The sequence below is a fragment of the Benincasa hispida genome, chromosome 9 (genome assembly GCF_027475165.1).
Source record: "Benincasa hispida cultivar pf3 chromosome 9, pf3_genome.v1.1, whole genome shotgun sequence".
In the NCBI taxonomy this organism is placed as follows: Eukaryota; Viridiplantae; Streptophyta; class Magnoliopsida; order Cucurbitales; family Cucurbitaceae; genus Benincasa; species Benincasa hispida.
Window position 1 is genome coordinate 73,005,379 of NC_143486.1, and position 18,942 is coordinate 73,024,320.

At 35.4% G+C, this 18,942-nt stretch overlaps 2 protein-coding genes and 1 pseudogene across 3 annotated transcripts; 2 read left to right on the forward strand and 1 right to left on the reverse strand.

Annotated features, from left to right (window-relative positions):
• The first annotated feature begins 1,824 nt into the window (after positions 1–1,824).
• LOC120085173 (Rhomboid-related intramembrane serine protease family protein) lies at positions 1,825–6,272 on the forward strand. Its single transcript, XM_039041061.2, has 7 exons — positions 1,825–2,262; positions 2,426–2,550; positions 4,335–4,420; positions 4,593–4,633; positions 4,775–4,941; positions 5,021–5,083; positions 5,895–6,272. The coding sequence occupies exons 1-7, from the start codon at positions 2,016–2,018 to the stop codon at positions 6,081–6,083; spliced, it is 918 nt and encodes a 305-aa protein (XP_038896989.1). The 5' UTR covers positions 1,825–2,015; the 3' UTR covers positions 6,084–6,272.
• A 2,025-nt stretch (positions 6,273–8,297) lies between these two features.
• LOC120086095 (Tetratricopeptide repeat (TPR)-like superfamily protein) lies at positions 8,298–12,777 on the reverse strand. Of its 2 annotated transcripts, XM_039042538.2 has the most exons (4): positions 12,542–12,777; positions 11,828–11,991; positions 9,771–10,682; positions 8,298–9,276 (listed from the first exon to the last, which is right to left on the reverse strand). In XM_039042538.2, the coding sequence occupies exons 2-4, from the start codon at positions 11,930–11,932 to the stop codon at positions 8,380–8,382; spliced, it is 1,914 nt and encodes a 637-aa protein (XP_038898466.1). In that variant the 5' UTR covers positions 11,933–11,991; positions 12,542–12,777; the 3' UTR covers positions 8,298–8,379. The 2 variants fall into 2 exon arrangements, with proteins under 2 accessions (XP_038898466.1, XP_038898467.1); XM_039042539.2 differs by lacking the exon at positions 11,828–11,991 and having other exon boundaries at positions 12,542–12,764.
• Positions 12,778–18,623: 5,846 nt separating this feature from the next.
• LOC120087417 (small nucleolar RNA R71) lies at positions 18,624–18,736 on the forward strand (annotated as a pseudogene).
• The last annotated feature ends 206 nt before the right edge of the window (positions 18,737–18,942 follow it).

Here is an 18,942-nt window from a genome sequence, read left to right on the forward strand (position 1 = left end):
CTTGAGTTGGTCATTGGAGTTGCTCGCTCAAAGGTGATCATCGAAGGTGATTTTCATCGGAGTTTGTAGTTGAAGGTGGTTGTCGAAGCCTACGAAGATGGTTGTCAGAGTTGGTCATCAAAGTTTGTTGTCAGAGTCGATTGGTCATCGGAGTTGGTAGAGTGAAGGTGGTTGTCGGAGTTGGTCACGCGAAGGTTGTCAAAGCTCAGAGTTGGTCGCTGAAACTGTCATCGAAGGTGCTTGTCAAAGTCTAGATTTCGTCGTCGGAATTTTCATCGGAGGTGGTTGTCGAAGCTCAGAGTTGCTCGTCAGAATTGTCATCGGAGGTGGTTGTCGGAGCCCAAAGTTGGTCACTGGAGTTGTCATCGAAGGTAGTTTTTGGAGCCCGAAGTTAGTTCTGGGACACTAACTGATGGGTTGTGCCATTGAAAACATGGGAAGAAGGGAGAGTTGGGTTGAGTTGGTAAAATATACCAACTCAACTCCACCAACATTTAAAATTGATAGGTCAAACAATGAGTTAGGATATTATACCAACTCAACTTAACTCATGTTGGTGAGCCAAATACCCCTAAAATATTTATAAAATATATGACCAAAGAGTATTTTTTTTAATGTAAAAATCTCTAATTTTAATTTAGAAACTTTTAACCACGAAGGTTTATTTCCCTAAAATGGCGCTACATTACAAAACACACATTTTTTTCATCTGTTTCAAAAATAATGTCAGTGCTCCAAAGTTATAATACTGTCATTGGCTTTTTTTGAGTAGGGATCGGTTATAATGTCATATGAAAATTGAGACGTGAAACAGTATGATAATAATCTAGAATGAAAATCGAGATTCACCACTATGCTTGTTTTAAGTTTTATTTGGGATTGCGTTTGAAATCGTAAAAAGCTATTTTAGTAGAATTTTAAACAGTTGCTATTTGCTAAAACAACTTATTTATTAATCTAATCACTTTTAAAATTGTTCTAACATGCAAAAGTTATTTGATCGAGCTTTTAGATTTTAGCTTTCCTAAAATTTTCCCTTACCTATCTCAAATTTCATTTCATTAATTTATTTTCTTACATTTATTTCAATTTTTAATTGTTTCGAATTCTTATAAAAAAATATTTTTTTTAAAAAAAAATTATTTCATAAATTTTTTTAATTAAAAAAATGATTGCAATTTAAATTATATATATTTTCAAATAATTATATAACTAAATTACACTAATTTAATATTAACTTCTTTTACCAAAAATCTTAACTAGTTTTTTTTCTAATTTAAAACTATAATTTACCAAACACTATTCTACTTCTATCAAAAGCTGATTTTTGTATAAGCATAACTATCAGTAATTATTTTAAAGCTACAACAATTCCAATCGAGTCTTCAGTTCACAATATTAAATTTTCATCCACATTTTCATAGATTAGACATCGTTATGAGGAATAAATTGACATTTACACTTTAAAAAACCTACGAAACATGAAAAAATAAGAAAAACATAAATGTGAATATAGTATCAATAATAAACCTTTTAACTTATTTAAAAGAATGTAAAAATCCCAAATATATTTATGAGAAATTCTTATAAATAGAAAAATCCAAAAAATATTTAGACTTCATAATAAAAAGTTCCAAAAGTTCTCTGTACTTTCAGAATTTTTTACTATAAAATATAAATACTTTTAAATATTGTTTATATTTAAAAAAGTCCCAATATTTATTTACTATTTTTTGTTAACTTTTATAATTTTTTCCTGAAATGTCAAACAAAGGTTTTATTATTATTAGAGCAATAAGTTCTTCTAGATAAGACTTATGCTTTATTATTATTAGTTTTGTAATGAAAAATACTTGGGCTTTATTATTATTAGGTTTTATTATTATCCAACCATAATTTGTGATCGGTAAAATTAACCCAAAAACAAATTTCCTTGTTCCTTCTTATTTGTCAATTGGCTTATCGGTTAATTCCTTGAAATTCTGAGAGCTGGTCTCAAATTCCCCAACTGAAGGATGCAATTGCAGTTGCAGCAGCTTCATGGATGCCGAATTTCGAAACCTCATAGTCTATGCAAGCAAATGCCTATGACTTCCATTTCTCTTCTATCCAGCTTCACTCTAACCTCATTCAGTTTGCCCTCTCCATTGTTCCATCCCTTCTCATCGTCTCATTCCCTTCCCCGATTCAGCGATGTTCTTCGTCTCCGTACGCGTTCCGTTTGTGCGAAACCCATCGCGATGTGCAAAATGAACGACGCAGGTTCTCCTTTTCTTTTGTGCTATTTGGAACAGTGTATATCTCTTTTAGTTTTTATTTTATGGAAATTTTTGCTAACGTGCGGAGGGATTTTGCGATTTTATTGATGAAGATGTGTGCGGTTGAATGAAAGTAAAGAAGAATTTTGTTTTTAAATGTTTGTTAGATTTGATATCACAGTTGGAGCTGGGAAAACCATTGCAGAATCGGAAACCGGAGAGGCGTGTGAATGGTATATTCTGGATTATTCTTCTCAACATTGGAATATATGTGGCCGATCACATTTTTCAGGTAGGGGTTCTGTTTTCTTATGCTTTCACGTTGTTGCCTTTCGATAGAGTGAAAAAAAAATGCCCTCAAAATATTGCCAGAAAGTTGAGTTGTTTCAGAGGAGTTGGATGATAGTTTGTTAGGTCGATCCTATCATAAACAATAAAGTTTTTTAGGTCAAACCTTTCTGTATTTTTAACCCATCTAAATGAATAAACTATTTGTCAAAGCTGATTGTTATAGGGTTTTAAGAGGATAATCCACAGTTAAGCAGATCAGATTATTAACTACGAACGGTTTCATTAGGGGATATGAATGATACAACACAACCTATCCAAAAAAAGACATTAAAGACAGAAACCAAAATTAGCAGTGCAAAAAAGGTTCAATTGGTACAATATATATATATATATATATTTGTTAACTACAAATGGTTTTTTAGAGAGTATACCATTTCAGAGTCAAACTATCGTAACTAAATCAGATAAGGCTTCAAAGTCTCCATGAGAGCCTCTGAAAGCTCTCCAATTGCACTCCTTCCACTGCTCCCAAAGACCAACCATTGCAGTTTTCCTCCCGTACATACTTCAGCTTTTCTTTGAAACATGGCCTCCTAAACAAAGACTTCGATAGTCTATGGCTTGCTTCCACAAGAACCAAACTTCTAAATGAGTATTTCCCATAATATTGAAGCATAAGTAGAGCAAAAGGATGTCTTTGGCATTCTCACTATTCTTAAACAAAATGCAACAATTGGGAAGAAGAAAAGAATCTGAAAACTGTTCCTTAAGCACATTAAGCGAGTTGAGTTTCCGCAACAAAGTAGTTCATAAAAGCACACTCACCATTATTGGGATCCTTCTCCGAATATCTGCTGTTAACTCGTTGACAATAATGTTTGGAGCCCTCATAAGATGAACAAAGAGGGATTTACTCTTTCGAAACTTCCAAAAAACCAAATCCTTTTGTCCTCTCTGGAATCAAGATCCATAGCAGTCAACAAAACAGTCAAAAACTCAATTTCATGTCAGAGAGATTCATTCCAATTCTATCCATGATTATTAACAATTGAAAGGCTTTTCCTATAGTCTTGCTTTAGGGTAGGGGTTCTCTTTACCCATTGCCTTTCTTTATGCTGTCTTTTTGGTTTTTGTGTATGAATTAATTTTCTCAATTTCCTATTAAAAAAAAAAAATGGAAAGAAGAGTACGGTTATTTTTCCTCATCTCATCCCACACGTCTGCAATGAACATCCCAAATTCTGCCCATTATAGCCGTTTGCGTACCAGAGCTTTGTTACTTGAGACCTAATTGACAATGACTATACCCAAACTTCCTCTCTTCAACCGAAGAGAAACCAATAATCATAAATTAAGTGACACAAAAAGAACCAATCTGATTCTTTAAAATTAATATAAACCCGGCCCAAGTATCAATGAACATCTTTGATGTGTTTTTTGCCATCAGTTTTAAAATGTTTACATTGAAAAGAATGAAGGACTACAATCCCGTTTGATAACCATTTTGCTTTTAATTTTCTATTTTTGAACATTATACTTGTTTTCTCACAATTTATTTATTTTAGTTTTCGTCTCTCTTAAAGAAGCATTTGGATTCTTAGCCAAATTCTAAAAACAAAAAGTACTTTTTATAGTTTTCAAAACTTGACATGGATTTTGAAAATATTTGTATGTAGTGAAAAAAACAAGTAAACTCACAAATAGAAGAAGTATTTATAAGCTTAATTTTCTAAAAACAAAATACTGAATGGTTATCAAACCGTGCCTAAATTATCTTTTGCACAGGTTCGTAGTATAGGAGTTTTGTACCTGTATCACAATCGTCCTGCTTGGTATCAATTTTTTACAGCAACATTTTGTCACGCTAATTGGTGAGTATGCTGTACAAGATCATCCAAATTTCAGATTTCTCATCTACACGTACGATCAGTGGAGTTTACTCACACACAGAGGCAGAAGCTTGCTTATCTTCTCACGAGAATGCAATCTGCTGCTTTTGAAAGCATTGTCTAATGTAGTGCTTTCTATTGTTAATGTTTGCAGGAACCATCTCTCTAGCAATCTTTTTTTCTTGTATATATTTGGTAATAACCACTTTCCAAATCCTTAATTCTTTTTCTCCCTATTTAGTATATATGGTGATCTACCTTTTTTCTCGAGGGTTGAAACCATAAAATAACCAAAATGTCTTGACATTTAATAGTTCCATTATCTGTGATCAACAGGGAAACTTCTTGAGGAAGAGGAAGGAAACTTTGCTTTGTGGCTTTCCTATATTCTTACTGGTGTAGGTGCAAACATTGTTTCATGGCTAATTTTACCAAGAAATGCTGTTTCAGTTGGAGCTTCTGGTGCTGTTTTCGGATTGTTTACCATAAGTGTTCTTGTAAAGGTATCTATCTAAAACATAATGATTTGTCACTCTAATCAGGAATTTAATACATTTTAATTAAGTGATTCCTTCGTGGCAGATGTCTTGGGATTGGAGGAAGATACTTGAAGTCCTTATTCTAGGTCAATTCGTTATAGAGAAGGTAACAATAAGTTCTCTTTTTACCCCTATGTCCATGATCTTAAAAACTTGGATGCTCCCACATTGGGGACTGGCATGTTGGGAATGAAGTACTGGGGCATAGGATATAATGTTTCTTCTTTCCATACCCCTACTTAATTGGTAATTTGTCAAATCTTGATTTTCCTCATTGGTTTTTCTTTTCCTTTTCATAATATAAAAATCATCTTCTAATTGGCATACGGTTCTCTCTGAAGATCATGAGACTCTTCTTTTCTTCTTTCCCATGTCCTTGGAAGGCAATTAATACGGTTTGGACATGGTGTAAATTTTCATCCTTACTCCACAACTATAGCCTTAGGGGGCATTTGGGGCAAAGAATTGGTTATTATAATTCTAGGTTATTATAGTTGGATTATAATAGTTTGTGTTTGGGGTATAGATTATTTTAATTTGGATTATAATAGTATATGTTTGAGGTGTAAATTATTTTAGTTTGAGAAAGAAATAAACACTGTAGCAGATAATAAAAAAATGAAGAATGTAAAATAGTAAAACCTGTAGTAAATAGTAAATATTGTAGCAAATAGTAAATACTGTAGCAAATTGAGGTTTTGAAATAGTATTGACTGTAGCTAATTGGGGACTACAAAATAGTATCTACGGTAGCAAGAGATGATTATTATAGTCTTAGGTCTTTGTCCCAAATGCTCCTTAAGATCTTTTGTAATCTAATCTTTTTATTGGGGGGCTTTCCAAAATTGTTTCGCGTCCATGCAAGGCAAAGGTCCGGCAATTGCTTATTCATATGATAATTTTCCTGGTCATAATAGGTCATGGAAGCAGCTCAAGCGTCAACTGCATTGTCGGGAAGCTTCCGTGGAGGACATTCGTTGCAGAATGTGAACCACGTTGCACATCTCTCCGGGGCGCTGGTTGGCGTCCTTCTCGTATGGCTTCTCAGTAGAATTCCTTCTCCATCTCATGATCAAGATGCATCAACTTTGCACACGAAAGGATGATGATTCTAGTAGGCAATTTCACTTTGAAATTGAACTGTATTTCAGTTGTATAATATATGTTCTTGTTTGTATCTTGTCCTAACTATTTCGGCTAGGGTTTTGATTATAGGCCTGCTAACAGTAATGTTAGATATGAATCATTACAATTTATCCAGAAGTACGAAAAATACCTATGATTTTTCTTAGTCACTGAATTAGTAAAGTGAGATGGTCAACTTATAGACTCGGATACTCAGGAAAAAAACAAAAGTGTCCTTGAATGCAAAAATATATATAGTGTTTGAGAAGGAAACCAGGACAATGCATCACATTGACTCTAGAAAAAATTTAGGGAAGAAAAAGACAAATTTGACCTTATACTTTCAATTTCATTAAATTGATGCCATGTTTATTTCCCTTAAAACGTAATTCATCGTTGGTAATTTAAAAAGTAGGCCATATTTAATTACATTTGTTTATTTATATTTTATACTGGTAATGAAATGTAGGACCCACGATTGGATCCGTAATCAACAAAAGCAATGTGATTGCATAGTCGAAGTTGATTAATCAATACTTGGTTATTATGTGGGATTCGTTAGGAGATACCACCGAACCTGTCAGTTATTCTATCAAAATAAACGTGATAAAAAACAATTCAATTACGTTTGCGATTAAAGCTCATTAGGAATGATCCATCAATGTAATCTCATTATGAATACAACTATTTTGATTATAGATTAGTAAACATGGCCTAAATTCTAAATTTAAATAAGTTTTGCAACTTTCACTCTTGATTCAATTTTTACTAATTCAAACCGATTGCAAATTTTCATAAGTAAACTTTAATAAATTAAAATTTTGGACAAAAATAAGTTTGACCAGTACTCAAATTGATCATTGAATCACTTTGACGAAATTCATAAATTTCAACTAAAAAAAGTCCTAACGTATTTTTTTTTTCAAAATTTCACATCATGCATATGTTTTATAATTCACTGAATGCATTAGAAACCCCTTTTAATGATATTTGGGGTAAGAACATATTAAATAATTAACATTGTAACACTTTTATAGTTTAAAGTTCATTGAACATTCATCTAAGTTTCAGGTGCAATTTGATAAAGTTGTGGTCAAATTTGATTTTTTCCTCTCAAATTTTCATTTCTCCGACTCAGAAAGAAATGGAAGATTAGCAGATATACTGAAAATGCATTTGAAGAGATTGGCACTATGAAAGATTCAACACTATTTTGATCCATCATGTGAGATGAAAAGAACTATTGGATTACGAAAGGAATGCTATCTAACATTGTCCATTTGACATGAAATTGGAGATCAAATCTTCGAACCGACTCCAAAATCACACGTAGAAGTAACGGATATTAATGTACAAATTAGTATGAAATTGATAAGAACCAAAATAGAACCATAATGCTAATGCGAGCATATTTCAACTAGCATGCAAATGTGTTAGCGACTAAAAGATATGTAGTTCCAATCTCCTACCCGAACCACAATGTATAGCAATTTAAAGGATAAATAGGCTTATAAGATAAACCAAGTAATTTGATGAACCTTCTACTCTTGAGATCAACCATAATTCACTCCTTAAGAACTCATGTACCTCTCTGTTAAAAACCGGACAATTTTCCTAACTAATTACCTCTTTTTTTTTTACAATATGTGAAATGGGAAAATTGAACCTCTGACTTCGAGGTTGATAATATAAGCACTATCCTAGTTGAACTATACTCATTTTCGCATCACACGTAGAAGTAACGGATCTAAATGTACAAACTAGAATGACATTGATAAGAACCAAAATAGAACCATAAGGCTAATGCAAGCATAGCTCAACTAGCATGCAAATGCGTTAACGACTAAAAGATATGTGGTTCAAATCTCCTATCCCCACCACAATGTATAGGAGATCCCCACCACAATGTATAGCAATATAAAGGGTAAAGGAGCTTATAAGATAAAAAGTAATTTGAGGAATTTGAGCCTTCTACTCTTGAGATCAACCCTAATACACTCAAGATTCCCTGTACATCTGTGTTAAAATCCAGACAAAATTTCTAACTAATTACCTTTTTTTTAACAATATGTGAAGTGGGAAAATTGAACCTCTGACTTCAAGGTTAATAATACAAGTACTATCCCAGTCGAGCTTTACTCATTTTGACTTAACTAATTACTAATATATTCCTAATAAAACCTTCCGGAGTAATCTTTAGGAAAAAAAAAAAGGTAGTTCATCTATTATGTTGCCCTTTACATCAATGTCACGACTGTACATGAATGTGTGAAATGATTACATCAATGTCACGAGTAAACATGAATGTGTGAAATGACTGTACATACCAAGTTGTGCTTGAGACTGCTTGCGAGAGATGATAGGCAACCTTTCCCCAAACTTGCAAGTGCGAGTCTGGTAAATTGATTTTGTTGCAAGCCACGAACTTTCTAAAGAAGAATCAACATCTCTCAGTAAGACACGGTTTCTTTTATTTCCAGTGGTTGAACCCTTTTGATCAACTGCATTAGCATTTGGTATCTGCAATATATTGGTATGAGAGGTACCAGAAAGCTGCTTCTTATAGAACTTGTCCGAGTTCTCCGCTCGCATATCGTTCTTCGTCACTATTTGATCAGTGGTTTCCATGCGTTTCATAATGGCCATAATTCTGTTTGCTTCTTTTGTCAATCCAATCGATCGCCAGGCTTCTGCAACTAATAAGATTGTAGATTTCTCAGGTTTAACTTTGAATTCCTCCATTATTTGAAGCATTTCTTCTGCTTTCCATGGCTGTTTTGCCTCTCCATATCCCCATATCATAGTCTCAAATGTCTTCAAATTAGGAGAAACTCCATATTCACACATGTTGTTTAAAATCTTTATGGCGTTATCCATTCTGCCAGAACTGCACCATCCACTAATGATGGTTGTAAAGAAAACAACGTTTGGACGTTTTCCATATCTTGTCATGGTATTTAATAGTTCTTCAGCCTTTTCGGGTTCTTGTGAACGGACGTAACCTTTCGCTAGAATGCTGTACGCATGTGCATCGGGTTCGATACCAGCCTTCACCATCTCATCAAAAACTTCTCTGCACTTCACCATGAATCCAGCCGTGCTCCACGCATTCATTACTGTGCTAAAAGTAATTACATCTGGCTTGACTCCAAATTCTTTCATCAACATCAAAGCCTGCACTTTTTATTTTCCAGTATTGGCTCTTCAAAAACTAACAATAAGCAATACAAAAGCAAAACAAAGATGTAGCATTACAATACTACAAATATACCTAATCCTGGTTAACATGATAATCTAGAGATGGGGGAAAAGGAAGATGGACTGGCCCCAATGATAATGTCCGTGTTTCTTAGAGTTTGACTCCACTAAATCACAAAAGAAAACAGTAACTCATGCACATTACATTAAATATGATGGTTCTGCAAGAAGCATCAGTTCCACACACGCCAGTCAACAATTTTATCCTTGATAAAAACTCCAGAAGATTTTTTCACTCTCTTCTTTTTTGGTATGAAACCAGAATAAATCCTCCGGAATTAAGCAACAAAAAAATGTTCTAATGCTCCAAGTTGTAAATAATAAGGACTTTTATCTCACTACCTTATTGTATGAATCAATGAGAACTATGACAAGAAATTACGCAAAGTAATTAAGGGGTCAAACCGCACCTTGTCAACACCATCTCTGTCCATCGACTCCACAAATCCCTTGATCAGCGAGTTAAAAAGAACCAAATTAGGCTGAACGCCAAGATCCTTCATCTTGTATACAAACCTCATGGCCTCCTTTAGTCTACCTTCCTTGCAATATCCACAAGCCACTATGCTGCAAGTCCGCTGATTAGGTTGAATATTGTTATCTTGCATCAGTTTAATAATCTCTTCAGCTCGATCTGTTTCTCCACTCTGAGCATGAGCAGTTGCTATGGTGTTGTAAGTAACAGCATCTGGTTTGATTCCCAGGGCTACCATATTTTGCACCACATTCCATGCCTCTGCGATTTTTTTCTTCTTACACCATGCTCTGACAAGTACATTACAAGTTCTCAGATTGGGTTTCAAATTTTCCTCTCTGTACATCAAGTCCAGCAGTTCTACAGTTTCTTCAGGCTTACCGGCAATGCCATATCCTTTTATCAAAGTGTTGAAAGTGCTTGTACCTGGCCTTAGTCCACTAGCCTTCATTTTTCTAAAAGTTAGCATGGCTTCTTCTACATTACCAGCTTCGGAAAAAGCATTAATAACAGCATTAAAAAATATAGAGTCTGGAATCATTCCCTTTTCTTCCACCATCTGTATAACTGAATTTATACACTTGAAGCGCTTTTGGACAGTCAATGCAGACAGCAGGGTTGTATATGTTACTAGAGAGGGCCTATGCCCCTCCGCAATCAAATTGTCAAAAACGTTCTGTGCTTCCTGAGGTTTCCCTTTTTCTATCAAAATGTTCATTAATTTTGTTCTTGAGCGCACTATTCCACAACTTACGCTGGGTGTGCAATCTAAACAACTGAATTCACTTTGTCCATCTTCAGAACTTAGAGTGGGGTGTGTGTTTTTTTTGTTATATGGAGAAACATCCTGCACGAATAAAATATAGAGGCCAAAAAGCAGATGAGGAAAAAGAAAATACAACTGAATGACTCTGCCGTGAAATGAAATAGGGAAATATTGCTAAAAATATTTGAACCACATTATTTAGGTGTTAACTAATCTGCAGGAAGCTGCAAAAGTTTGACCAGGTTAGATGAATCTGTATCTACTACGTTTGGGAAACCACATAAGGATATAATTCACCATCTTATTCCGTACTATCATGCTAAATCAAGTTAAGTGCAAATAAAATTATAACAAGTGGGGGAATTTGAAACTGTCCATGCATTATTTGATGCATGAGTTACCTCTTAAACTGTCCACCCTATAACTGTTAAAACTATGTGTAAGTCCAAAATAAACGTAAAATGATAGCCAAAAGTAGAATTGGAAACACCATGTAAAGAGTCAAATACTTCAGTGGATGCATTTTTTGACTAAGAGTAAATCTTAGGACATGCTCAATTCCTCACTATAATTTCAAATAAACAAGTAAAGGAATTAGAGCGACAAAATGCTGAATCCCATTGGATCATGGCGGCAAGGCTACTCTGCAATTCCTCACTATAATTTTAACAGTCTATCTTTCACTATATTCTGATTTCTCCCTCAAGGGATGATAACTCCAGTCCTACAAGCTGAAGCCCCAAGGTAGGAAACAATCTGACCTTCTCAGTGTTTAATCTACTCTGTCAATACAACTATCAATATTCCTCGACATCCTAATTCTCTGCAAACCTCAATCTGTCTTGGTTTTGATTTCTCCGTCAATGCCTTTGATACACAATGCAGAAACCTATTTTATTTTACGTCTAAAACTATCATCTGTCCTAACTATTACAGTATAACTCAACAAGTATCAAAGATAAAGAGTGCAACGATTGATAAAGCACGTCATGAAGATTTTAAGCTCACACGTGAAACAAAACAATATATATTGGCTGAAACTTGCATCATTAACAAAATTGAAATGGCTGCTATCAGATTGTCAGTTGCCTATACTATCAAGAAAATTGCACCCTAGCCTATTTGCGAAAGCGGAGTAAAACCAAGCCACAAAACACCTAATCTTGAATTTGGACTACTGATCAGAACATCTTCAGTAAATTGACAAGGACTGAGCACACAAGTACCTTGACAGGAACTGATCGAGACCATTTTTTCTTGACAGTAGCAGTGGCTGTCTGATCTTTGTTTATGGTTCTAGAACGAGCCTCATCGTCTCCTGACTCTCCCATTTGCTGCTATTCACATAAACTGACCAACCTCAAATTTCATTCCGCTTGCCCCTCCAAGCCTTTCATCAAAGCACCCCCATATTACACCATTAAACAAATGCATCAAATTAATTTCCATACCAAACACCAGAAGTTCCAAAGATTAACGTTCAGTTACAGCCTTACGGAAAAAGGAAAACAAAAAACAAAAAAGTTCACTTCCCATTGGACTAAAAAGACCTCCAACCAACCAAAACACGAACATTCACTGATATCGCAGCTCATATCACAAATACGCACGCACAAACAAGTAAATAACAATCACATACATACATCGCAATATAACCAAGCCAATTTTCAGACAAACAAATGTAAGAACTGCTAGAAAACTCCAACGAGTACCTGATATCTCACCTACTTATCAAATCAATAAAGGAAAAAAATAACGCTAAACAGAATACAAGCGCTTGCTTGCATCGCAGCTCGCATCACACATACGCGCGCTCAAATAAGTAAATAACGATCATATACATATACATCGCAGTTTAGCCAAACCAAATTTCAGACAAGCAAATTCAAGAACTGCAAGAAAACTGCAACAAGTAGAAGAAAATGGCGAATGAATTTTACCTGCTTTGGCTTGAGTTGAAGAGTTGCTGGAGGGAAAGACGATGAGTTGAAAGGTTATTATAGAAATATCCAAAAATTTTCACTGCCATCGGAATTCAGACGAACGGAAACTGGATAAGAGGATTATAAAATTGAGGCTCTCAAATATGGGGTTCCATTTCTCGGACCATTTTACATGTATTTTCTTTTCTTTTCTTTTCTGTTTTTTTTTTTTTTCTAATATATATTCTACATGTATTTTCTTTTCAGTAATAAGTATACTTGTAAATAGGGGTGTGCAAAAACCAAAAAAACCAATGAATCGGTCGAACCGGACCGAACCAACTAGACTGGTCCGGATCTTTTTTAAGAATATGAAATCGATGGTTCACTGAAGAACATAACCAAGTGGTTCAGTTCGGTCCTCGATTCACAACCCTAAAAATCGTAGAAAATTGAACCAAACCGCAACACATTATATTAATAAATATATATTTACTAATTTGTTGTGAACTTGAAAAGCACAATGAGAACAAGGATCAATAAAATATAATATAATATAATAATTAAATAAATAAATATAAAATATAAAATATAAATATATGAAATAAATAAATAACAAAAGTAAATAAAATAAAAATGATGGATTTCTCCACTTTCTCCAATCTTTTTGGATTTTGTCCAATGTGTGTATTTTCAATCTTCCAAGACACACAAAATGCCACTATTTATAGACAATTTGGCAAGTAGGAGATTGATTCATGGACATTAATAATGTGTAACGTTGAAACACATGGACAATAGTTTGAGAAATGAGAGCACAACACATAGTCAATGGACACTAAGCATGAGCATCTAATGAGCATCTATTATCATAATATTTATAATACTCCCCTTTAAATGTCTATATATATATGAAAGATGTCTCGTTAAAACCTTATTAGGAAAAAATTCATTGGGGAAAAAATCGTGAAGAAAAAAGTACATATTTCATATAATTTAATATTCACTTGAGATCTCTGAGTCGCCGCATTCGAATATTGTACACTAATTTCTCAAAAGTTGCGGTTGGTAATGATTTTGTAAATAAGTATACTATGTTATCCATCGAACAAATTTGTTGTATAGTGATGTCACCGTTTTCTTCAAGATCATAAGTGTAGAAAAGCTTTCGTAAAATATTCTTTGTTCTATTTCCTTTAATATATCCTCACTTGATTTGAGATATGCATGTTGTGTTGTTTTAGTATAATATCGATTGAAGATTTTTACTAGAAGACAAACCACATGTTCCACAAATGTGCTGAGTCATTGATCTTAGCCATACACATTCTTGACTAACCTCGTGAATTATAAGAATTTCAGTATGATTTGAAGAAGTAGCCGTTATGATCGTCATGATATAAAAATTATTCTCCATGTACTAAGTAACCTATTTAAGATCTAGCTTGTATGAGTTAGATAACTAACCTGCATCTTCATAACCAACTAGATTATAAATAGATTTATTAGAATAAAATAAATTAATGTAAACTAATTCTCAAATAAAACATACCATATGTTTAACTCTATTCCAATATCCTCCTTTTGGAGGAATATCATATATATATATATAACAAAATTACTGAAAAATACCACACAGTGCAGTGTATAAACTAGTCAATCTATATAAGTGCACTTATTTCTCAAAATTTATGGTTCTTCAGAACCTAACATTCTTCATCTTTATGAGATCAAATGATATATCTTTTTCACATTGAGTGAATGAACCACCGTAGGAGTATTCAATGATGTAATAATCCACAAATTATCTATAATATATAAATTGATGCAATTCCATCTGTTCGGTGCTTTATTTGCAAGCTAAGACAAAATTTATCATCTCAATTTCTTTCTTCAGAAATTCTATTGTCTTTGAAATCTCTTCAGGAATTTCTACTCAAATCATCAACATATAGTAAATCTCAAGTTGTGATTTCTTTATAAAAGGATATGGACAATAGGGTTATTTTTGTACTCTCATACTAACAAATATTGAATAAGATGATTATATCCATTCATTAGAAATATTTTATAAGAATTTCTATGATATATATGAAGGAACTGTGAGGTCCATTGCGAAAGCAAGGATCGGTCCTAATTCACAACTTTCACATAAACATAAAATTATAGAGAACAATTATGCAATTCAACAAAAATTACAGCATACTTTAGAAATTAATCATAGAAAAGAATTAGAGTTAGAAACAAACTTATCCTTGAAAAACCAAAAAAACTTCAAGTAATCCCTTGAACCGGTCATGAACAATTTGTACAAGACATCACCAATTGAAGCCTTCTATATTCTTTTCTCGGTAGAGAATTCTCAGGAGTGTGTGAGCTCTAAGTTTTGGGAGAGGGAGAGTGAACAATTCGTACAAAACATCACCAATCGGAGCCTTATGTATTCTCTTTTCAGTAGAGAATTCTCAAGAGTGTGTGAGCTCTAAGTTCTAGGAGAGGGAGAGTGAAAATTGAGATAGGAGAAATCTCAAGGATAAAATTCTGTAAAACTTAGAGAAATTATTTTTCTCACTTGGGAAAAGAAGAAGGCGAATGATTTGTCAAAAACTATCTAGGGGAAGGAAGTTATTTCCCTCCCTTTAAACAATTTAAATAATAATTTCACACACACTTACACACGCACACACACGCACGCACATGCACACACGTACGCACGCATGCACGTACGCATACAATATGCCTACCATTGTAAACTCCTGCCTATGAAGGCGATCCTTTGATTTGTATGGGTAACAGTGGCCAGATCGCCGAATCAATATGCCTACCATTTTGAGGATTCGTCTAATTGGGGAGCTGGGAATACAACTACACAAGATGGAATTCACTCATTCCCTGATGTTGGGTAAGTAGATAAATTGCTCCCTTAAGGGTTGATTCTGAGGCTTGAACAATGTGGTCACACCCTCTCATAGTCCGAGAGGGACTTGGTGTAGTTGGACTATGACTTATTGTTCATAAGAGGGATTAGTGGTACTTAAAGAGTTAGATGTAACTACAAGGGCAAAACAGTAATTTGGCCCAGTTGTACTTACGAGCAATTTGTGAAGGGTCATCGCACTGTTGAATGGTTATATCCAATGAACACATAAATATATCTATAGTGCGAAGAGTGCAATTATTGGTCTTGAAAGAAATCAGAAGCGAGATTTCCATGAGCAGCAAAACAAGACTATTCCAAATTATAATCATGAATCAACAAATCATTTACAGTCGACTTCAAACAAACAGTTATGCATATAATTCCAGAAATTACAACATGAACAACAACTGCATAAAGAGATAAACTCTACGCACATAGGCAGTAACGTCTCCACGCTCCGTTGCACACTTTGATCGAACAACAGCAACCACGAGCGCTCGATCTACACGAACGCAACACAGCACGAACGCCGTACGAACACTTCACGCTCGTCCTCAACGATCTCCTCGGTCACGAACTCCTCCGCAACAGTGAACAGCCTCCACAGCACCACAAACGGCCTCCAGAAAACCTCGACGGTGTCGAGTTGAGTCTGACACCACCAACAAGGCGACCTTGGTATTCTCGGTGTGAGAATCCAGAGGGTGGGCTCTGTTCGGACTTGGTATAAGGCAGACGAATGGAGGAAAGAACGATCGCGTACACGATTGGGCAAGTAGAAGATGGTTGAGACCTATCGTATAGGTCGATGCCCAATCGTTTAGATAAGGCTATGTGATTTTCTAGCAACAGCTACGCGATCGTTTAGCTCTATCGTTTAGCTCGGTATGTCGCCTACAGACTCTACATGAATGTTTACCTTGGGCCAGCGATCGTGTAGCAAAGCTATGCAATCGTTTAATAAACACTGCACGATCGTTTAGCTCGCCCAATCGTCGTTTAGTAAATCTGTATTTACTTGACAATTCGTGAGTTTCTTTTTCGCGAGAGAAAACTCAAAAAACCTTTTCAAATGTTTGTAAAAACCTCTTTTCAAAATAGGAAACCAGTTTCTTTTTAAACTCACGGTTACCAAGATCCAATAACCACCCACTACTTTGGTTATTTAAAAGAAAAAGAATTAATTATCCAATAATTAATATTATTATAAATATAAATGATAACCAACTTATCATACTATATTTATAACCTATAGTTTTAATATTTCATCTCATGAAATATATAAACTATAGTTTTTTTTCTATTCCATGGTACTTAATGTAAATCTCATTTACATCAATCCTCCACTAGATGTATCTTATATATCATACCGATTATATCATATATAATCAAAATACCTCTTGTCAATTTGAACATTTCAAATCAACATCAAGAACTGATCCTCAACAGAATCCAAGCTACCAAGGGGACCTCATGGACCTGTAGCTCCGAAGCTCCAATGGTACGTGAATAACTGACTAAACTTTTTACTCACGGGATCCACCATCCGTTAACTACCAGGCACTCCACTAAAGACCGACAGCTGAACTCTCCTTACTACAGATATATTATGTGTCCATCTTAACCAATCAGCAGTGGGACAATCCTTCACGGATCGCTCGTAAGTACAGTTGGGCCAATAACCGTTATGCCCCTGTAGTTACATCTATCTCCTTATGTACCACTGATCCCTATGACTGAGTCTTCTCTTCCAATGAGTCATAGTCCTACTTTCGGAGCTAGGGTTTTTTTTTTTCAAAGTCGGGTTGAAGAAGATGAAAGAAGAAGAGACTGTCTAAAGGTGTGCACTTTATAGGTCTGGAGAGAGAGAACGGTGACGTCAGGGGCCCCTGACATCCTCATTTATTAAGAAGACGAAATGATGTGCCTAGGGTTTTTAGGCAATCGAGTGTTTTGTGTTTTCGAGATGCGTCCTTTCGGTTTTGGGCCATGCATTGGTTTAAGTCCAACGCGTCAGTTTTATTCCCATCCTAAGCATTTTTCGGTTGTACACAATTTTATTTAACTCAAAATTAAATAAAACTCTTAAATAAGAAAGTAATAACATTCATCAATCAACTTAAAACGTAACACAAAGACAAGCAAACAATGATTAAACACAAACCATTGATAAAATACATAATGCAAAAGAAATGAAGATAGAAGAAGCGTCCCTGGAATATGTGTCGATGTGAACGCAGGGATGCTTCAACGCAAGCCTCAGTTGGCTTCGCGTAGTACAAGGGATGACTTCTGTCGTTCTACACCATTTTCAAAGTAAGGCTTCACTCCTTGCCCATTTACTTTGAACGTATTTGTGCCATCCTCCCGCGTCGACTCTACTGCTCCGTTGGTATTCCCTGGGGTTTCCGTGTTGCTAGGTAAGACTCCAGGCTGCCGATTCTTCAACTCACTCGCAATCTGCCCCACCTGTATCTCTAGAGTTCTGATGGAAGACACCTGCCTTTTTAGCAATGCGTCGTTCTAGGCGATATACTCTTTTAAGAGTTTTCAAGTGGAGATGTTGAACTCGACGTATGACCTCATCTATTAAAGGGTTGTTGGTGCGGCTACTGCGTTGGCTGGAATCCAGGCGGCGGTCCTTGCCTCTGCTGCTGGTTTACCCTTGAGTGGTGTGGCTCATGTTGATTACCTACCCAAGAGAAATTTGGATGGTTCCTTCATCCGGGATTATATATGTTTGAGAATGGGTTATTTTTAATAAAGCATACCGATTTCGGATTTTGTGGGCAATCAGAGTAGGAATGGGGATCTCCACATCCTACACAGCTAACCATGAGTTGTACGGATGTTTCTACCTGGTTTACCTTTTGCGAGTTTGATGTGTTCCCTAGTGACATATTCTGCAAAAGGTTTGTCATAGTAGCCACTTGTGCAGAAAGTGTGGCTATTGCGTTAGAGTCAATAGAATTCACATTCTGAGATCGCCTCTTCCTTTCTGCTCTTGCATAGTAAGTTTCATCCACCCATTCCATATTATGCTTGGCTATGCGGTCCAAGATTTCCTTAGCTTCAGTATAAGATTTGTCCATGATACCGCCAGCTGCAGCTGCGTCGGCTGCCATTTGAGACACTCTGTTTACTCCGCCATAGAAGGTCTTCATCTGGATGGTTAATGGTAATCCATGATTGGGGTAATTCTTGACTAATCCTTTGAAGCGCTCCTATGCGGCAGTCAAGGTTTCAGTTTCTTCCTGCTCGAAGTTCATGATCTCTCTCCGCTCCTTGCGTTTGTGGTGGGTGGGAAGTATTTATGCATGAATTTCTCCACTAACTTTTCCCAGGTCGTGATCTCTCCAGGCTTCAGAGAACTTACCCATTACTTTGCGTCGTTAAGCAGAAAATATGGGAATAAAGATAGCCTGATAGCTTCTGGGATGATTCTAGGAATCACAAACGAGTTGCACGTCTCCAAGAAACGTTTCATGTGGGCGTGAGG